Below are 20,214 nucleotides of genomic sequence, written 5' to 3' on the forward strand. Positions count from 1 at the left end.
TTAAATACAATAAGGTTTATTTACTTACAATATACAACTATTGACAAAACAGCTTCAATGACTTATTGCATGAAAAGGTGAACATGAGCAATTGATCTAATGCATTCGAATCTCTCCTTAAAACTAACTATTCGCCCTTGCGTTGGGCTCATATATCCAACGCGCGCACTCGCCGGACAGGCTTGGTGACCTGTGGAAGTTGACCTCCACTACTATTGGTAATATTTAATCATGTGACTAATCTAGCATCCAAAAGTTGTTTTTATGGCACGGATTTCTCTTTTGGTTTTGGGTTGAAAAACCCAGGGGTCAGAATAACTGGTTACTTAACTTGTTAAGTAACATTTAACTTATCTAAATGCACGTAGTCCAACTGCGTAGGATTATGCAGACTGTTAAATTTAGCAACTGTTAAATTCTAAATGATTTTATTCAAACCTTTTTCTAATTGAAATTTACTAAAGGGGTGTGACTGAGAAATTTAGTCCTGAATTTAAGAGTTCCTAGAAGAGTATGGATGAGAGATTTGGTCCTATATTTGAGGATTTCTAAGGGGGTGTGAATGAGGGATTTGGTCCTGAATTTTATAGAGGGGAGGGGGCTGGTCTATATGTTACATATCCCCTTTCCCATTGTAGATTGATATCCCCATCAATCAGTCTAATCTCTTTCTTTAAATATTGCATTTATTCCATATTGTCTATAAAAATTTTATTATAATTCCATAACCTTGTAAATGATGATTAAAATTTAAGAAATATTTTCCTACACCTTATATATATATATATGTCCTGCACCTAGCACTAAAAAAATTATTTAACCACAACACTTGACATTAACTGTTATTACACACGAATACCTGGTTCCAATTGTTTTTTTTTATTTTCACTTGAAGTTTAACTGTTATATTTGATTTTTAATTGATCCCAGGTATTTTAACAATAAAAATAAAAATACACGACGTAATATAAAAAGATTTCCACTGGCACTTTTATTTACTTAAATTTATAATTCACTATTTGGCACTTTTAAATGTTCATCACTTATTAGTTCTGGATATTAGTTTCACACCAATCACAATTTTCGTGTCCTTGCCCTATTTACTGATTGAACAAATATAATGTCATTTTCTAATTTATCACCATTTAGCAAAAGTAAAGACTTTTTGTTTTTACGCTTCTACAAAATGGGAAGCGCGGGACTCAGAATCACCTATCCCCAGCAGTTTAAGTACAAAGGTACGGCCGGTACTACAGTTCTTCTGTCCTGCTCCCGCTCTCTTCTGCATTTAAGCGTTATCTTAATTGTATTTGGCGTTATCTTAACTTAATTCAATAGACTGGAGTACTATCTAACACCTTACTTGTTAGTTGATTCCTAAGTTAAAAAATTAGGACTTAGGATCTCCTGTTCTAAAACTTCATTAGGTCTGTGAGGGTTTCCATATTGAATTGGGTTCACTAATGGTGTTTTTGCGGTGGGCATGTTGTGGTCGTACCCGCTGGCTGGATGTTTCGTCTTCTCTAGTCTACATTATTCAGTCCTGTAACCGGTTAGGAAAGATGATAGTAAGTAGTTGGTTTTATTTGGGATGTCGCTTGGGTGATAGTTGTCTGGTTGAATCAGATGTGTCTTGGGCATTCTTCGGTGGTTGATAAATTATGATAGGTGTTTTGTAGTCTTTGACCATGACGTTTGTTGGCCAATGTTAGTAGTATGCCAAATTCTGTAATAAAAATTTCCAAGCAGAATCATGTTGTTAACATATAAAATGGTACTAGTGATACGATAATATAATTGCATAATAATAGCACATAATTGCATAACAGTAATATTATTTTTTTTAAACATTCAAAGTGAAATCGAATGTACGATTTCTTAAAAGAAGTTGTAAATTCTAATAATTTTCAGGTACTTTTGCAGTAACGTGAGGTATATTTGGTCATATAGCAATTAAAAATAGTTTTATTGGTATTACACTATTACTATATTATTATGATTACATGTAAATATAAAATTACGGCACTAAAGAGGGTTATATATAAAAGATTATATAGAGGTCTTAATGTTCTGGATCATACTATAATCAAAAAAAATTTGAACCTCCAATGCGTGATTAGTCGAAAAGTAATACATTTTGCATCATAGCCTTTCAATTATCACGCTTTGGAACGTTTTTGTCTTGGAATAGATCAGCAAAATTACAAGAGATGACCTCTTAAATCTCTTGCACATAAAAAGATAGGAATGAATTTTTTCGTGCTTGTTAGAGGTCTATATTTACATAAAGATTTTCTGCCAAGAGTATTTTTGATGTATATGCCAAAAAGTAATACAGTATGTTGTATCATAGCCTTTTAGCTGTTATACACCAACAATATTTCTACAGTAGGGAAAGGATGTTACGTACGGAGAAAGACCTCTCAATTTCCCCGGATTATTACATCCTCCCTGTTAAAATGGCTTAAATACCATCAGGAGCAGTAGGGTTCAATTGATGCATCTCTTGTGCTTCAATTGCATCATTATTTATCCTTTTTCTCTTCAGCAGTTTCCTATAGTTAATTGTTAGTAGCGCTCTTATTGTTAGTGAAATAAGAAATACCATGAATATAGTGATTATAATATTATACCATGAGTTTGGTGAGAACAAACCGTATTGGCTCTCCATGTATTTCAATCTTTGGTCTTCGTCAGTGAATAAGGGTATTTGCATATCTAACGCTTCCTTTATTTTTGTTAATTGCATTGTACCTTTAATCTTTTCTATTTTTGGCCATATGGATGTTTTAGATTCTTCATCATTTATATTCGGAATCGTGAAGGACAAGTTTATTCCTTGAAAATTTATTATTTTTGGGCTCATGACGTTAGTGCTGGTTGTGATTAGAGGTGTTTGGACGGTTGTTTCCTTAGTGACAAGTCTGCAACCTTGTTTGATTGTAATAGTCCCAACATCCTGTAATAATATTTCGGTTCGATAGCTGGGGTCAATTTTTTCTGTATTGTTATAGCAGGATAGGGTTCCTACCGTCTTTTTAGGTACTGTAAATAACCATAAGTCGTTCCGTAAATTAATAAAAGTTTCTCTTTTGGTATTTCCTATTAAGGCTTCACAAGAATCAGGAATATTTTGTTGCTGCGATTCCTTTAGGAATAGATCTAGCATGCATGATCCTATCTTTACGTTATATATAGGTAATGTAAGTTGGCAGACCAAATTTTTAAATGACACGCATTCTTTTAATTCTTCGGTATTTGCTAGTGCGTATTTTCTTCTATCTTGATCTATTAACATATATTCCGCTTCTGGGATGATGCTCATGAAGGAGTTTGTCTCTTCAATGTTGATGGGAAATGTAGATATTTTGTATAGGTCGTATATGGGTTGTTGATTAATCAAAGGAATTGTGACTACAGCAAACAGTTGCTCATTGATCTCGGTGATATGCACCTTTAGTTTGGTATAATATAAAAACAAGTTAGCTACTTCTGGTTCTACTGGTAAGTGGAGACCAAATGTTAAGTGAGTCTTTATTTCGTTTAGGATGTTCTTAAGATCCGAGGGATCCACTAAGTCGTAAGAAAGAGTTCCTCTGTTAACTCAAATAACGCGAATTCAAATTTACTGACGTCAGTGGCCAAGTTCAACAAAGACATAATAACAATGTCGAGTGACACCATTGTTAGGCTGGAATCAGAGATTACTCTGTCTACCTCATTTTTTAAATAGTTCATTGTGCTGACTGTTCTTGATATTTTTTTGGATATAGCCTCGATTTTGTCTTTTTGATAATTGGCGATACTTGCTTGTATTTTTTGGACATGTAGTGTTGTATTCATGGATGTGTTGAATCTTTTAACATTATCTCTTAGTATATTCAAATCTTCTTCGGTTGACAAACCGAATAGTCGGGAAGCAAGCTCCCCTACTATTGGGATTAGACTTGTTGATCGTTTATATTTACTTCTTCGGAAAAATACTTCGAATATACGTGTAGTGCTTTGTTTAAGTTATTGTATTTCTGTATTGAATAGTTCAAATAACGCCTCTAACCTTTGTCTATATAAGATAAGGAATGCCTGATGAGTTGATATTTTATGAGCATTTTCTATGGTTAATTCCGGGAGGGGTTCTAATTCATCCTTCGCTGGTTCGTCAGCCATGGCCAGTCGCGCGCAAGTTTTTTTTACCATCTATTGTCCAACATTCTCTCCAGTGACTTTCATCTTGACATTTTTTGTCTCCATCCACACATCGTGTTCTACCATAGTCTGTCTCGACAAAAATCTAACTTGTATTCTTCCCTTCTTCGAAGAAGTCCATATCCAGCTAGTTGATTGCCATGGTTGCCTTACTGTTATTAAAATTTCATCGTTTTTAATTGGCATTAGTACACCAGGGATAGTTTCTGTAGTAATTTCTGACATTGAGGTGTCTAATTCTATTGGTTGTGGGTCAGTCGTCGTGGGGTTTGACGAGGGGAATGTTTCTTCCACTTCTGTTATTGGGGTATGTTCAGTTTCGATTGTTGTTGGTGTAAAATCAGTTTCTGCTGTGGTTTCCTCGTTCTGAGTATCGTATTTCCAGAAGGTAGTCGTTTCGTATTTCTTGGAGGTGCTTGTGGAGATTTCCATTAATTCGTTTGTGCTTTCTTCGGTATAAGAAGTAAGATGTGGAACATGGGAGGTCGTGTTGATTTTGGTAGCTTCCGTTGTGACGTTTATTATTCTACAGAAGTATTGACATTTAAACTTGTATTTCGGTTTGCTGGTACCATTAGTGGAATTTAATCCCACTTCAATATTTTCTATACCTCTTATTATCTCTGGTATTTTATTTGTTCGCGTTACGAGGTCAGATACAATGCTTGTTGTTTGGGTTTCAATTGTAGTGGTTTGCTGTGTGTATGGGGAAATACTGGTTATGTCTCTCGTTTCAACCTTCGTTGGTTTTATTTCAGATAAATTTATTTTTTCTTGTATTGGTTTGTTCTTAGCCCTGTTAATTTTTTTTGGTCCATTCCATAGTTCTTTGAAGAAATTCCATACTGTGGGCAATTCGTTCAATAATGCATATTGTCCATCGTAAAATTTTCTTTGTCTAAGTTGTGTCTTTATTGGCTCAATTGTATCTTGGGTCTCTTTATCGATATCTGAGTTTTGGTCTTCGTTAATTGACCTCCTTTTTCTTTTTTCAATGGTTTTTCCGAATCCTATAGCTTTATCGATTTCGGCCATTTTCGCATCAAAATCATCTACTATTCTTTTTGTTTTGACTTTGGGAGAGTTAGGGGATGTTTCTTTCTTTTCTTTATGGTTGTTTTTGCTTGCTTGTAGTCCCTTGTCTGATTTTAAAAATTGGAAAATTGATTCTTTTAGGTGAAATGTATTTTTCTCCAGTCTTATAACTTGTTGGAATAATGTTTCAAATGGTTTAGGGTCTAGCTTCATAAAAATTTTCCAAGCGTTGTTACTAGTTAGAAGTGAATTTTCGTGTTTGAATATTATCCCATGCTTTACGACATCTTGTGTATGGGCACCTATACACATGGTCATCAAAAATGTTAAGATCATCATTCTTATCTGTAATTAACATTTAATCAATTATTTCTGACAAAGTATGATAGAAAGAAAAAATGGATTGCGTGACGCTGAGATTTATTAAGTATTAATGGAGTTGTTGAGGATAGATTTAAGGGGCTAATACGCTATTGTCGTTAAGAAATAGTATTAAAAAAATCAATTTAAAAAATATCAATAATTCTAAATTGGAGCTGAGAAAGGAAGTTATTTTTTTTATAGTGTCAATTAATACTTAAGTAGTTTGTGGTAACAAACTGTGATTAAGAGCGATTTGGCTCAATAGTAACGAAATTTTAATGTCTAATAGCAAATATTTTAGTAGTCTCGAGAGTAATTAATATATATATATATTATCAGTGTACAGACTTTGGCATGGGTTAGGACAATTTGGCTTTAAGAAAGACCTCTTGATGGATACATTGCCAAACAGTAGGTGTATATACTGCCTTGTTGGTTACAGGGTGGTAGGCAAAATTTTCAGATGCATAGTTGAGCAAAAAATAATTAAAGAATTTAATAGTATGTGTTTTCTACAGCGAATAATGTTAGGCTAAAAAAAAATTAGTTGTTCAATAAACCTTAATTTTTTTGTTTAAATTGGGGATATGTAGTTTTCAGAATCGTAATGGTCATATTACTATTAAACAAAAGAAATGAAATAGAGCCTTAAATGATAACAAGTTATTAGCGATCTTGGTTGAAATTTCGTTTTGAGGTCTGGTAGAGGATTAACTTTTATTTCTGTTAGTTCTTCATTTCCATCTGTTAGCTAATATAAGGAATTAGGGCAAAGCGAATAAACGTTACCATATCAGTTCATAAAAATTATTATATATTTTTTTTTAATTTAATAAAATATGGGGTAGGGCAGTGGTAAATGCTATTAGGGTTATACTGCTTGATAATTTAGTATTTTAGTTAAAAGTAGTATTCTTTTTTTTTATTTTCTTTTTTTTTAATATCAGATAAAAGTATGAAATAATTATTTGTTTATTATGGCCTAAAGCTTAAGTTACTAATTTGTTATGGAGTAGAAATTTATTAGCCTATTTTGTTAAAAATTTTTTTTGATTTATGGTTTAAATTTGAATTTAGTTTAAATCCAATTATAGATGGCTTAATATAGTCTAAAGCTTAAAATGAGGGTTTGTTATTACATAATAAGATTATAAGGCCTAGTAACTATATCTCAAAGATATAGATCACAGCTTTCCTGGTATGCACTTTGGGAGATAATTATAGCTATGCCAAACTGGCACAAATTGGCTGAGGGTGTTATATTGAGGTATAAGGGTTTGAATTCCGACATGTTAGCGTTATTTTGTGCTTGAACTCCTTTCCTCCGAAAATTAAGTAGCCAAAAAATTTTAACCACTAATTTAAAATCGGTCGAATTTTAGCCTAGTTTAAATGAAGTCGTGGGTTCTTAGTTTGTTTGTATACATAAGTTTATATTGTCTCATAATTAAGAAGAGATTGTATCATAATCATTTAAGAAGAGTTAAATTAGAAAAAAATTTCAATTTTTTTTTTTTTTTTTTTTTTTTTTTACAACTTTCCCCCTTTTTTTCGTTTTGCTTTCAAAAAGTATTTGTTATAAATCACACTTTCCAAACCGAGTTTTAGACAAAGAGTTTTTTTAAACTATTCTGGCTTCTAAAGTTTTGTAGGCGAAGAAAAATTATATATATATTAATAAGCATACATACATGTTGTTCATTATGGCCTATAGTTTAAAATAATAGCATTTTTCTTCATTTAGGTTTCCTAAAGACAATTTTTGGGCTATAATTTTAAGGAGAATTTCGTTTTAGGCACTCAGGAAAGTGGTGTTGAATCAATAATGGTGAGGGAAATATGTATCCGACCATGAATTAAGTTCCCTAGGCCATTTATTTTCAAATGATAAAAATGTACTTTTCGAAAAAACATACAAAATATGCTAAATTATAGCATATAAAAATTTGTACGTCGGTTTAATTTCTAACCACAAGTCATATTTCCTCAAATAAGACCTCTGCTAATGGGGTCTGCCATTACGGGGTAACATCCGCTCCGTTGAATATTATTGAGAAGCATTATTGTATCAATTTGTTTAGGTTAAAAGGAAACCAAATTACCTTATTACTATATGCACAGTTTTTCAGCGCATGGTGTATTTTGGTAAACACACATTTATTAAAAAAAAACTTTTTTTGCAGCGCATCTAATTTTAGTCTTATGCGGCACATAGCGCAGCGCGTAGCGGCACATTCTTATCTTAGTTAAGTTTTACTAACGAACATAGCGCAATATGGCGTAATTTTATACGGTTTATTAAATGTTTCTCATTAAGTTTTTCCTTATATAAAACCTTCAGTTTAGTTAGGAAATAGATAAGTGTGTTATTTTCAACTTGATTGAATAAAGAAAAAAAATAAGCATTTTTTCATTAGGTAGAAATACATTCCTATCGGAATTATCTAGTCGGTTGAAGATGTCTAGTCGGTTGAAGATAAATACGGCATCTTTGATAAACCTTTATTTTTAAAGTGCTTCCTATTTAGATAAGATCTGAACATTACTCAAGTTCGTTCTTTTTTTTTGTTAATTACGTGGATGCCATGCTATAGGCAAATATGGATGCTACTTTGTCTTTCGGGTTCTTTTTTTTTGTCGTTGTTGGCAATGACTTATATAAGAAAACTGGAATTTAAGCCTTGATTGTTCGTATAAATATTTTGAATGCTCGCGTTTAAATATCAGATGCAAGTTTGACATCTTAAGAGATGACTAATTTAATTCTTGATTATTCATATATATACTCTGTATGTTTGCGTTTAATTATCATATGCATGCCTGACTTAGATATGACTTAGCGTGAGTTTTAATCCTTACTCTAATTTTTTTTTTTTTAACCTTTATTATTGAGCCAATTTTTTTTTTAAGTAGAATTTAGTTCTTTAAGTTAGGTTGAATTATCTCGGGGGGGGGGGTTGTCGAAGGTTTTATTTATTTACGTCATGACATTTCACCTTGTTCTAAAAGTGGTTATTTTGATCATATTTATAGATCTTTTTGGATTCTGAAATAATGAGGAATATTCTATTTTACTGTTTATCGCGAGAATCGTTAAATTTATTTATTTTTTTTTTTTTTTAAGAGTATGCAGGAACTATGGTTAATTTATTTGCTTAAGATTATGCACGTGAAATATAATCGAAGTTAACAAGGATTAACTCTGATTATTTTTACAATTTTTGCTTACATTGCTTTATGCTTTTGCCAAGTTTGCTTAGGTATTGGGCCAATGATATGCTATAAAACAGAGGAAATAAGCAGATGTATGTATAGTTACTGCATTTCATATATTTTTTTTTTATATTAATGAATTTTTACTTTTTTTTTCATATTATAGAATTCTTATTATTATTATTTTTTTGAGAAAGTTTGAGTACTACAGCCAATTTTTAGTTTTCAAACATATTGGTTTTCGAATTATTTTAGATTTCAATGACTTAGATAGACAGATTTTGTCTGCGAATACCAGCGATAAGTTGTATGGGGTTAGAAGTGGTTAAAAATAAGAATCTCTATACCGACACCCTTTGTGTAACGATTATATAGCAAATGCGTGATTTAAATGCATATTTTTTTTTTAATTAGGGTTTTTCAATATCTACGTTGGACTTTTCGAATTGGTTCAAAAGTTTGGTCTCCCTTAAACTTTACACAGTTTTTATCATATAAATTTTGTTCATAAAATGCTCCGAGCCCTTGAAAGGCAATTTGAATTTTGTTTCTTATAAACTTTTGTCGATATTTACACACGGTCCTTACAAATGCATTTTTTGTAAGTTCAACTTCGTTGTTATTTTTCAGCTGAATCATTTTCAAAGTAACACGGAACGAAGTTTGTTTAATTATTGTTTTTGACAGACTTGCGTCCTTTTTAATTATATTATTCCGTAAAATTGAGACCTTGCTCTTTATCTGGGGACTTCTGATTTGAACCGCAAAAAAATAATCGGGCCTAGGTTTAAGATAAGTTGTTTTTTGTTCTTTTTTGTTTTTTGTTTTTTGTTAATATTATTTTACTCCTATAATAAGTTTTAGTCAATTTTCGGTCTTCATTCTGATGAGATTTTTTCTCGCATTTCTTACTATTCTAGTACCTTCAAGACTATTAGCTATTGAAGATCAATGCATTAATCTAATGTTTATTATCAGTGGGCTACGCCTTTCTTTCCGTCAAGATGACGAACAGCCATACAGGTGGGTCAATTCTTTTAAAACATTGGGGAGGGGGTTAGTGAAAATACTGAAGAAGGTATTTTTCAAAGGGAGTGTATGGAAGCAAGTCTTCCCTCTTTTACTCCCCAATTGACGCGCTTTTAGGCATATCCAAAACTTTAACTGGAAGGTTAATGCAGTAAGATTTAATCTGGGACCATTGATATAGCCTAAACAGATAAGGTTCAGTAGAAGTTTTCAAACTATAGATTATTTAAGTATTTCTTATAAATGAGTATTAATTATTATGTTTAAACATAATAGTTGTTTTATTCGTTAGGCTGTATAATTTTTCAGCCTGGAACAAAAGTTGTCTTAAAAGCCAGCTTTTTTGGTAACTTACGTTTTCAAAAAAGTACTATATAACTTGACGTATTAATATGCTCACATCACTCAGAACGAAAGGCTTTTTTTTTGACAGGTTTTCTTATCCACTTTCTAAAAGGACAACAAAGTTAAGAGTTATATAGAATTACTTATTATCAGATATAAGTAATTTTTTTTCCTGACGCTTTGTTGTTATTTAGAGTTCGTTAGAGGGTTTTATTATTGTATTTTTAGGTGTATTTTCTTTTGCGGGAACAATTAAAGAGTATTTTGACTCGGTAAAAGAATCTTTTAATCTATTATAGGTGTGGGAAAAGGAAAATGGGCAATTTTGTTATATTCCCGAAGCGTTGATTCTTGGTCGCATTTTCTGGTATTGTTTTAGGTGTACATTAAATACTTCTTCAAACCTCTGGGGAGTTGGAGATTATCAAGGGTACGGTGAATATTCATTTTTCGAAATAATGGTTAAGAATTAGGAACGGTTCTGCCAGCCCATCTAGCGTTTGCGGCTCTAGCCGCTAACGTTAGTTTGTCGGATAAGTTCCCGATAAGAAAATGGCAATTATTTCGCAAAAATGGCAAAAATTAATAATAAATTATGGATGACAAACTGGAACCCGTTTGTTTCTCGACCACGGCTTGCGGGGGTGCTTATTGGCACTTAAATTCTTTGACTTATTTTGTGAGAAAGAGGAACATTTTGTAAATTACAAATTAGAAACGTCAAGCCATAAGCAGAGAATTATTACGTACAAGGATTTATTCGAATTTGTTTAAAAAATGTGCGAGTATTGTATATTCTGGATATAGTTGGTTGGTATAATATGGTTTGAATTAATGAAGAAATAGTAATTGAAAATTCGCACTGATACGGCTTATGAACTCAAATGAAGTTCGTAAGTAGTATCCGTACCAACTGCCGAATATTGGCTCAGGGTGAATTTGGATTATAATTTAATTTTATTTGTTCACCTTATCACAGTATATAACGATGAAGAAGTAGCTTCGAGGAGTCCTCTCAAATAATGTGTGGAAAGGCGAGCTGAAACACGCCTAGCCTTTTTATCACAACTTGTAATGGCGTCCGTTATTGTTATTCCAGGTTGCGTATATAGTAAACTGCTTGTAATTTCGATTGCAATTTAGTTTTTAAACCTAAATCTTCTGACTGGTACGCGTAAGCTATGGCAATATTAATAAGCCTTTCAATTATTGTTTTGTTCCAGTTAAGTTCTAGTTTTGGTAAGATTTGTTAACAAAGCGATGGGTTAATTTAATAAGAAATTAAAATTTTAGGAATTAGGAAGAGTTTCGTTTACTTATCTGGCGAAACGTTTAGTCGACGGGACAGTTTTAATTTTAACCCTTAAGATAATCCTTAGCTTTAAGGAATTATTCTAAGAAAAATGTTAATGAAGCAGTTACACTCTTATGATTAATCTTAGCAAAAAAATGTGATTTGGTACTTACTTAGAATAATGAGCACTTTTTGATAAGATAGGCCAATTTTTCACTTGGAGTCTTTCAGCTTTCCTGAAAGGTACTTTCTTTTAAGGATGTTTTATTACGGGATGGTTTCTTAGCGTAACCAATTAACAATTAGCAAAAAAATGACTATTTTATTTTTATATATTTTTTTTTATTAAGGACTGGTAGATTTTTCTTTTTCTTTTATTAATAATCTAATTTATCTGGTTTTTTGACAACTCGGCCTGACCTTGTTGTTACCTTCTCTTCGGTAGACTCGGTTTTTTTCTTTGGCTTCGCTAGCGATATCAAGTCAAACTTTTTATATTGTTTTTTAAGAAATTTTTGACCTTTAATTTGTGCCTTTTTAGCCTGGGCAGTTGCACTCTGTGGTTTTGTTCCTTCCATATCTTTGGGCTCATTTGTGCCTGATTCACTCTCAGTATCTGAGGAACTAGTTGTAGATTTAGTATCTGGTTCTCTTGAAGTAGAAGTGTGAGATTTAGGTGTAGATCCAGCCTGACCTTCGTAAATTTCTTCACTTCGTGAAGTGGAGTGTTTATTGATTGACTCGTCCTGTTGATCTCTGGGCTCGGGAGAATTGAACGATTCTTGGGAGCTTTGGGAGGATTCAAATGTCTTCTTGGGGTGCCTCCACTGCTTGAAAGCCATGTCTTCCGGGGGGTGAGGAATTGTTTGTATTAAGGTTTCCTTCCAAGATACCCAGTCCTTTGGTTTTGCCTTTGAGACGGTTATATCGTGATATTGATGTTCATCTGTAGCTGGATTAGTATCAAGTGTACCTTGTCTAGTTTTAATTGGGTAATTAATAAGATCCATGGCCTCCCGCAATGTTTGTCGTTGCGGTTGGTAGACCTTTTCTGACTCTATGTCACCAGGGGTCTGTATAGCCTTATTTAATTCATCTTGTAACGAAAAGGGTCTGTCTATTGGTGTGACAGGGTGTACCAAATCGTCGGGGAAACGTTTTGGTGGAAAAGGTGTCGAAATTCGATCCGGTAAAAATTGCGTTTGTGGAGAAATTGTATAGTCCAATTCTTCTGATTCTTCACTGGAAGATGAATCGCTATTCCTCCGTCTCCGCGTAACGGGGGTATTTTTTGGGGGGGTAACCATATTTGTCATGGTTAGAAATTCATTAAATTTTTCTTCGTCACTACTGTTTTCAAAATATCCTTGTTTGAAATTAAAAGGTTTAAGCTCGCTTAATCTAGAGCGAGGTGGTTGATTTTCGTCCTCCGAGGTATTTGATGTTGAAGGTTCAGGGGTCCATGTTTCTGTGAATTTTGCCCTTTTTATACGACTAACATGGGTTTTATAGATTTTTCCTGTTTTTGGTTTTAATAGTTTAAATGTAACATTATTATCATACCTTTTAATTATTCTTAACGGTCCTAGGTACCGGTCCGAAAGTTTCTTGCCGTCCGATTTGTTTTCATTTTTTAAGTAAACGCAATATCCTACTTGGAAATCGAGTTTACCTTTGACATTAGGAATATTTTTTGCTTCTTGCTTTCTTTTTGATCTTTCTATTTCTTGTTTTACAAGTTTATAAGTTTTCCTCATTCTATTGATAAATTCCTGTTTATAATCTTGAGAATCATTATAAGGGATTATAAAGTCTCGTCCGAATAATATATAAAATGGGTTATCGCGAATGACCTGGGAGTAAGCTGTATTTATTACATTTTTTAAATAAGGTTAGGTTTCATGTCAATCCCTGCGATTTTCTTTCGTATAAATACTTAAAATGTTAGAGAATAGTTTTTGTCTGTTCTCGATTTTCCCATTGGCCTGTGGATGATAGGGGGTCGATACCAATTTATTTATTTGAAGGAAAGACATTAAATCCTTGGTTACTTTCGATACAAAATTAGGGCCATTGTCGCTCAATACTGTATTAGGAATACCGAAATTAAGAAATATTTTGGCAAGAGCTTTCGAAGTCGCATAAGCGCTTTGATTCTTTAATGGTTTAGCAAATGTGAAACCGAAAAAATGATCGATTACTGACAGTACACAGGTATGTCCTTCATTAGACGTGGGTAATCCTCCACTTGTACCATATAAATCAAAAGAAACTATGTCAAATGGAAACCGGGCCGTAGGCGTTCTTCCTATCGTTGGATTCGGGTAGATTTGAGGATTTTTTCTTAAATTACAGGTTTCACAATTATTAACATAATTCTTTAACTTTGTTAAGGCTGAAGTAACGAAAAAGTATTGTTTTAATCTATGGAATGTTTTATCTATTCCCATATGACCTCCTGCTTCAGAATGAAAAAATTCAAAAGCGGGTTTTTCCAAAATTTGGGGTAAAACTGGTATAATGGAAGTTTGATTTCTTTTCTCGCTATCTGTCATTATCCTACACAGTATTTTTTCGTCGAAATCATAATAATAGTTATCAATTTCTTTTTTAAAAGATTTCATTTCATCAGGTAACTCTTTATCATATAAGAAATATTCTATTAGAGCGGCACAAGTATCATCTTTCTTTTGATACATTTTTATAGAATTCAAGGAAAGTGGGCTGTTTTTCTGTTCCTTCTCAACCGAATTATTCTCAACCGATTTCATTTTTAAACCCTTCTTTCTTGGAACATACTTTGCTTTTATTGTGTTGACTTCTTCGTTTTCATTTTCTACTGGGGTATTATCTGGAAATCTACTTAGATAATCACATGGGGCATTTTGTTTTCCCTTAAGATGTTCAAATTCATAATCTAAGTCTTGGATTTTCAAAATCCATCTTGCGAGTATTCCCGTTGGCTTTTTGAAAGTTTGCAAATATTGCAGGCTTTTGTGGTCCGAACGCAGTTTAAATTTTCTGCCTACCAAATAATGTCTGAACTTGTCCAAATGGTGGATAATCGATAATAATTCAAGCTGTGTAGCAGAATAATTACTTTCTCCAGAAGTCAGGGTGCGAGAAGCGTACGCTATTACTCTTTCTTCCCCATTTATTATTTGGGAGAGGATCGCCCCAATTCCCTTGTTTGAGGCATCCGTTGTAACAACGAATTGTCCTGTTTGGAAGTCGGGTAGCGATAAAATAGGTTCTGAGGTTAGAGCCTTTTTTAAATGATCTAATGCATTCTGAGCTGTATTAGACCACACAATTTTTTGTGGGTTGCCTCTCGTGAGGTCCGTTAAAGGTTTTGCAACTTGTGCGTAATTTCTTATAAATTTTCGGAAATAGCTCATTAATCCTAAGATTCCTCGTAAGTTTTTTATTGTTTGGGGGGGGGGGGCTTTATATTTTTAACGGATTTTATTTTTTCAGGGTCTGGGGAAATTTGTCCTTGCGTTACAACTACTCCTAAAAATTTTAGTTTTGATTGAAAAAGATTTACTTTTTCCGGTCTACATTTTAAATTGCCTTCTCTAAATTTCTCAAACACTTTTGCTAGGGTCACTAAATGGTCCTCCGCGTCTTTGTCCATAGCTATGACGTCATCAACAAAATGAATTATGTTATTTAGGCCTCTTAGTAAATGAAGGAGGGGTCTACACAATGCACTTGAACTAGTTTTTAGTCCAAATGGTACTCTTAAGTATTCATAAGAACCACATTCTGAAGTTGAAAAAGCTGTTTTAAAAATATCATTTCCTTTTATTTTTACTTGATGATAACCTTGTGTCAAATCTAGGGAAGTAAATATTTTATTTTTATTTGATATTGAATCTAGAATTTCGTCTATTCTAGGTAGGGGAAATTTGTCACTCACTACCTGTTTATTTAAAGCTCTATAATCTACCACTAATCTAAGGTCATTATTCTTTTTCGGGACTAAAATAACGGGGGCAGAGTATGGGCTTATGCTTGGCCTTATGATTCGATTTTTTTCGAGTTCATGTATTTTGTTTATTAGCCATTCCTTATGTTTATAAGGAATTCTGTATGGTTGTTTTGCAACTGGCGGCCCCGTGGTTTGTATTGCGTGTTCATAAAATGGGATAAGTCCTATGTCATCTTCATATGTCAAAAAGACATCTCTATATTCCCATAATAAGTCGCATAATTTTTGTTTTAATGACACATCGGTTATGTGACTTAGTTCGAATTTCTCAAGGAATTGAGATCGCGTCAGTGGATATTCTCTGTCAACGTACACATTAATATTATTCACGAAGTTTTTTTCCAAATTTTTCCAATTATTAATGTCGGATTCCGATACTACTTGTATCTCTACTAAACATGTACCTTTACTTAGGGTAATTAGGTCGTTTTCGTGGGTGTTCGTTACCCAAATGTAACCTTCTCCCTTTTCGTAATTTATAATTTGTTCTTCACAAACTACATATTTCGGGAGATATTCCGACGGCGATGCTACCCAAATTTCATTTTTATCATTAAATGGTTCTAACATTTGTGATATTTGGACCCTCTGCATTGATTTAGGGGGAATTTTTGTTTTACGCACTACAAATCCATAATATTTTTCGTTATTTTCTTCTTTTATTGAATTTAGAAGATTCTCCGCTGGTTTTTTTCCTGGAGTTTCTATTTTTTCAAGTTTTTTCCATCAATAACAAATTTCTTGAATTTGTTTGTTTCTATACTCTTTCATGTTACCTATATTTTCCCTCACTTTGTTTGCTTGTATGTTATTTATCATTGATATGGTGTCCGTTGGGTAGATAAACTTTGAATTTGCTACATCTAATAATATTTTATTTGATTTTAAAAAATTTGCGCCTATTATCGCTTCGTATGGAAAATTCTTACAAACTATAAATCGAGTATAGAAATTTCTGTTATCCTTGCGCAAGGCTAGATACACAGTGCCTTTCACATCCAGGTCGTGTCCGGTTACACTTGACAAATTGGGACAGATATTGCTCATTCGTCGTTTAATATAGTTTGGTAATTTATTAAATACGGATGTATTTATCACATTTACGGTTGCTCCTGAATCTATAAGGGCTGAGAAATAAATATTCCCTGCGTTAAAATTTTCAAATACTGGTAACATATTATTATTATTTGCACTTAAAAATGGTATTATTACTGGAGGGGACCTATAAATTATCTTGCCACCAAATTTTGGTCCTACGAATTTTGGGGGCTTATATCGTTTCCCTGGGATTCCCAGATGTTAGATGTAGAACTTTCATTTGTTCTGTTTTGGGTTCCTTGGTTATTACTTGAAATGGAGCTATTATATGGCTGCCGTTGGCTGATGTAACTTCCTCTTGTATTTCTGTTCCAACTATTATTGGTTTGATTTGTCCTTCCACGATACCCTCCTTGATATTGATACGTATTGCGTTGGAAATTTTGATTTTGGGTGGGATAATTATTCCTTGTTACAAAGGTGTTCCCTCGATTGCCTCTAGGGGCGTACCCACTATAGTTTGTCCCCCTGGACAAACGGTTACCCGTTCCCCTAACGTTTGGTCGATAATTATTGTTTGCGAAACAATTTCTTGCGATATGTCCTAACCGGCTACAGGTGTAGCACCTTAGTGGTTCATTGTTAGTTTGTGCCATTAATTGATTATTGGGGGCAAAACGTACTTGTCTTGGAGGTGTGGTTGTTCGAATTTGATTTCGAACAGGTTTGGGCGATGATTCTCGGGAGAAAAATCGCGGAGAGGAATCTCTTGACTTTACAGGGGCTTTGTTTTCTACAGCTTTTGATGCTGCGGGACAATCGAATCAATTTCCACCGCTCGTTCTATTTCCTGAACTGCTAGTTCTAGGTCATCAATATTTTTAGCTATCAAAAGGCGGTATAACTTTGGGTTTAGTCCCTGTTTAAATGCATTTAGTATGATTTTTTCATATAATTCCCCTTCTCCTGGACCGTATCGCGCTTCTGTTGCGATTCTAACCTTATGCAAGTACTCACGAGCGTTTTGGGTCTGTTCGAAAGTAACTAGGCCATGTTTCAGTTTATTCAATGAACTTGTGTCAATGAATCTTTTCTGGAAGGCCTGTTGCAATAATTCTATTGAGTTAATTGTTGAGGTTTCTTCTGTACCTATCGTGTTTTCGATTTGTTTTAGAAATGTTAGCGCCTGTCCTTTCAGTCTTAATAGTAACATATTTTTTAATACTTTTAGGTCAATTTTTGTCATTTCCACAAATTGTCCTAAATGGATGTTGAATTGATCAACGTCCGTATCTCCTTCATATTCTGGTAATGATTTTGCAATTTCTACCGAAGTTGCAATAATTTGTTGCGCTTTTAATATTTCATCTTGTTCCTGGTCCATATTTATTGTAGTCTTTTTTCTTTCTTTTTTTTAAATATGCGGTTTAAAATAAAAAATTTTCTTTTTATTTTTATTACTGTTTTATTTTTAATTTCTTAAAGATTTTGATTTTTTTTTGAATGGGTATACCTATATATAAAAAAAGCAAAAATAGAAATAAAATCGCACTGCACCTAAAAATTCAAAAAGCGAGATAAAATTGCACTGCACTTAAAAATCAAAAAATAAAATGTAAATAATCATACTTGTCCATGTTAGTAGGCATTCATTGTGTAGGTTCTTTCAGTTCCTTTTGCTTCTTTCTTTTTCCGACCGCGCCATATGTTACGGGGTGGTTTCTTAAATAATAAGTTTGGGTAGTGATTTTATCTTAAAGGGGGTTTGCGTTGAGTTGCTTGGACTTTTCTAAGTCTTAATAGCTTAATGTGGATATGGGAGCTAAATCATTAATAAAATAAAAAGGCTTCGTATAGAATCCCCAGTAACCTGGGAGACAGAACCATCTCAGTGTTGTTCGAGGTCTCCTGAAACAAATATAGATTCCCTTGGGACCGTACCTGAAGGCTAGAGGAACTGTCCCTGATGCCCTAATACATAGACAAAAGATGATTAAATACAATAAGGTTTATTTACTTACAATATACAACTATTGACAAAACAGCTTCAATGACTTATTGCATGAAAAGGTGAACATGAGCAATTGATCTAATGCATTCGAATCTCTCCTTAAAACTAACTATTCGCCCTTGCGTTGGGCTCATATATCCAACGCGCGCACTCGCCGGACAGGCTTGGTGACCTGTGGAAGTTGACCTCCACTACTATTGGTAATATTTAATCATGTGACTAATCTAGCATCCAAAAGTTGTTTTTATGGCACGGATTTCTCTTTTGGTTTAGGGTTGAAAAACCCAGGGGTCAGAATAACTGGTTACTTAACTTGTTAAGTAACATTTAACTTATTTAAATGCACGTAGTCCAACTGCGTAGGCTTATGCAGACTGTTAAATTTAGCAACTGTTAAATTCTAAATGATTTTATTCAAACCTTTTTCTAATTGAAATTTACTAAAGGGGTGTGACTGAGAAATTTAGTCCTGAATTTAAGAGTTCCTAGAAGAGTATGGATGAGAGATTTGGTCATATATTTGAGGATTTCTAAGGGGGTGTGAATAAGGGATTTGGTCCTGAATTTTATAGAGGGGAGGGGGCTGGTCTATATGTTACAATAACTGAATGAACAAAAATATCTTTTTACCACCATTAGATAAATAATAATAATTAATTTTTGACCTGCTACAAAAAATCAAAACAGAGTACCAATAAAAGAAACAAAACAAACACTACAGAAAACAGAAAGAACAAGAAACTAAAGCAGACAAGTAAGGCCACTGTGGGTGAGCAGATACTTATAAGTAGACTGGGGTATTTTGCCAGCAAGTTCTGTGAGTTTTGACCCAATATCCAGGAAACTATAAACAGATATGAGGTTCCTATTTCTATACCATGGAGGCAGATACAATAGAAAGCCAGAAATAATAAGAACAAATTGAAGTAATATCTTTTTTATGAAAAATAGGGTAAATGCCAGAAAGAGACAAAACCAAATGATCTGTAAAAAACAAATATAATTTAGCAAGAGACTTTCTATTGTATCTACCTCAGTTAGCAACAATTTTAGAGTAACTTAATTGGATTTTCTTCTTGCAATTAGTAATGGCGAGAGTCCGTAAGGATTTTAGTGTTTTACTAACATTAATTCCCAGCCACCAAAATGAAGAAACCAACAGGATAGAAATAGATCCACAGATTAGAGGAGTAGTGATATTACTATTAAATGAAAGATATTCACACTTTGAAATATTAAGAGAAAGTCCAATTGCATGAAGTTTAGATGCTACTGTTGAAACAGACAAAGAAAGCCCTTTTTTAGTCCTACTGATCAAAAAAATATCATCCACATTGGCCAGATAAGAAATATTTACAGAATTAAGGATGCAAGTAGGTGGGATAGAGGAAAGGACAGATGATATACAAAGTTTGAAAATAGAGGGGGAGAGGACAGCACCTTGCCAGACCCCACATTGTACTGCAATTTTACTAAATCCTCATTTTCATTTTAATCTGCAAAAAGGAATTTGAATACCAATATCTAAGAAGAAAAATAACTAATTTGATACCATTACTTAAAAGGGAAAAGATAGCTTGGTAATGTGTAATGGTGTCAAAGGCTTTGGAGAGATTCAAAGCACAATAAAAGACATATGCATCTGTTTTCTTTAAACACAGTGGGGTTCTCCACTACTTTTCCTGT

At 33.3% G+C, this 20,214-nt stretch overlaps 1 protein-coding gene across 1 annotated transcript; it reads right to left on the minus strand.

Moving 5' to 3' along the window:
* On the minus strand, positions 1–19,445 carry LOC136040827 (uncharacterized). Its single transcript, XM_065725161.1, has 2 exons — positions 18,539–19,445; positions 1–11,721 (listed from the first exon to the last, which is right to left on the minus strand). The coding sequence occupies exon 2, from the start codon at positions 5,578–5,580 to the stop codon at positions 4,198–4,200; it is 1,383 nt and encodes a 460-aa protein (XP_065581233.1). The 5' UTR covers positions 5,581–11,721; positions 18,539–19,445; the 3' UTR covers positions 1–4,197.
* Between the last annotated feature and the right edge of the window lie 769 nt (positions 19,446–20,214).

Source organism: Artemia franciscana, chromosome 21 (genome assembly GCF_032884065.1).
Source record: "Artemia franciscana chromosome 21, ASM3288406v1, whole genome shotgun sequence".
Taxonomy (NCBI): domain Eukaryota; kingdom Metazoa; phylum Arthropoda; class Branchiopoda; order Anostraca; family Artemiidae; genus Artemia; species Artemia franciscana.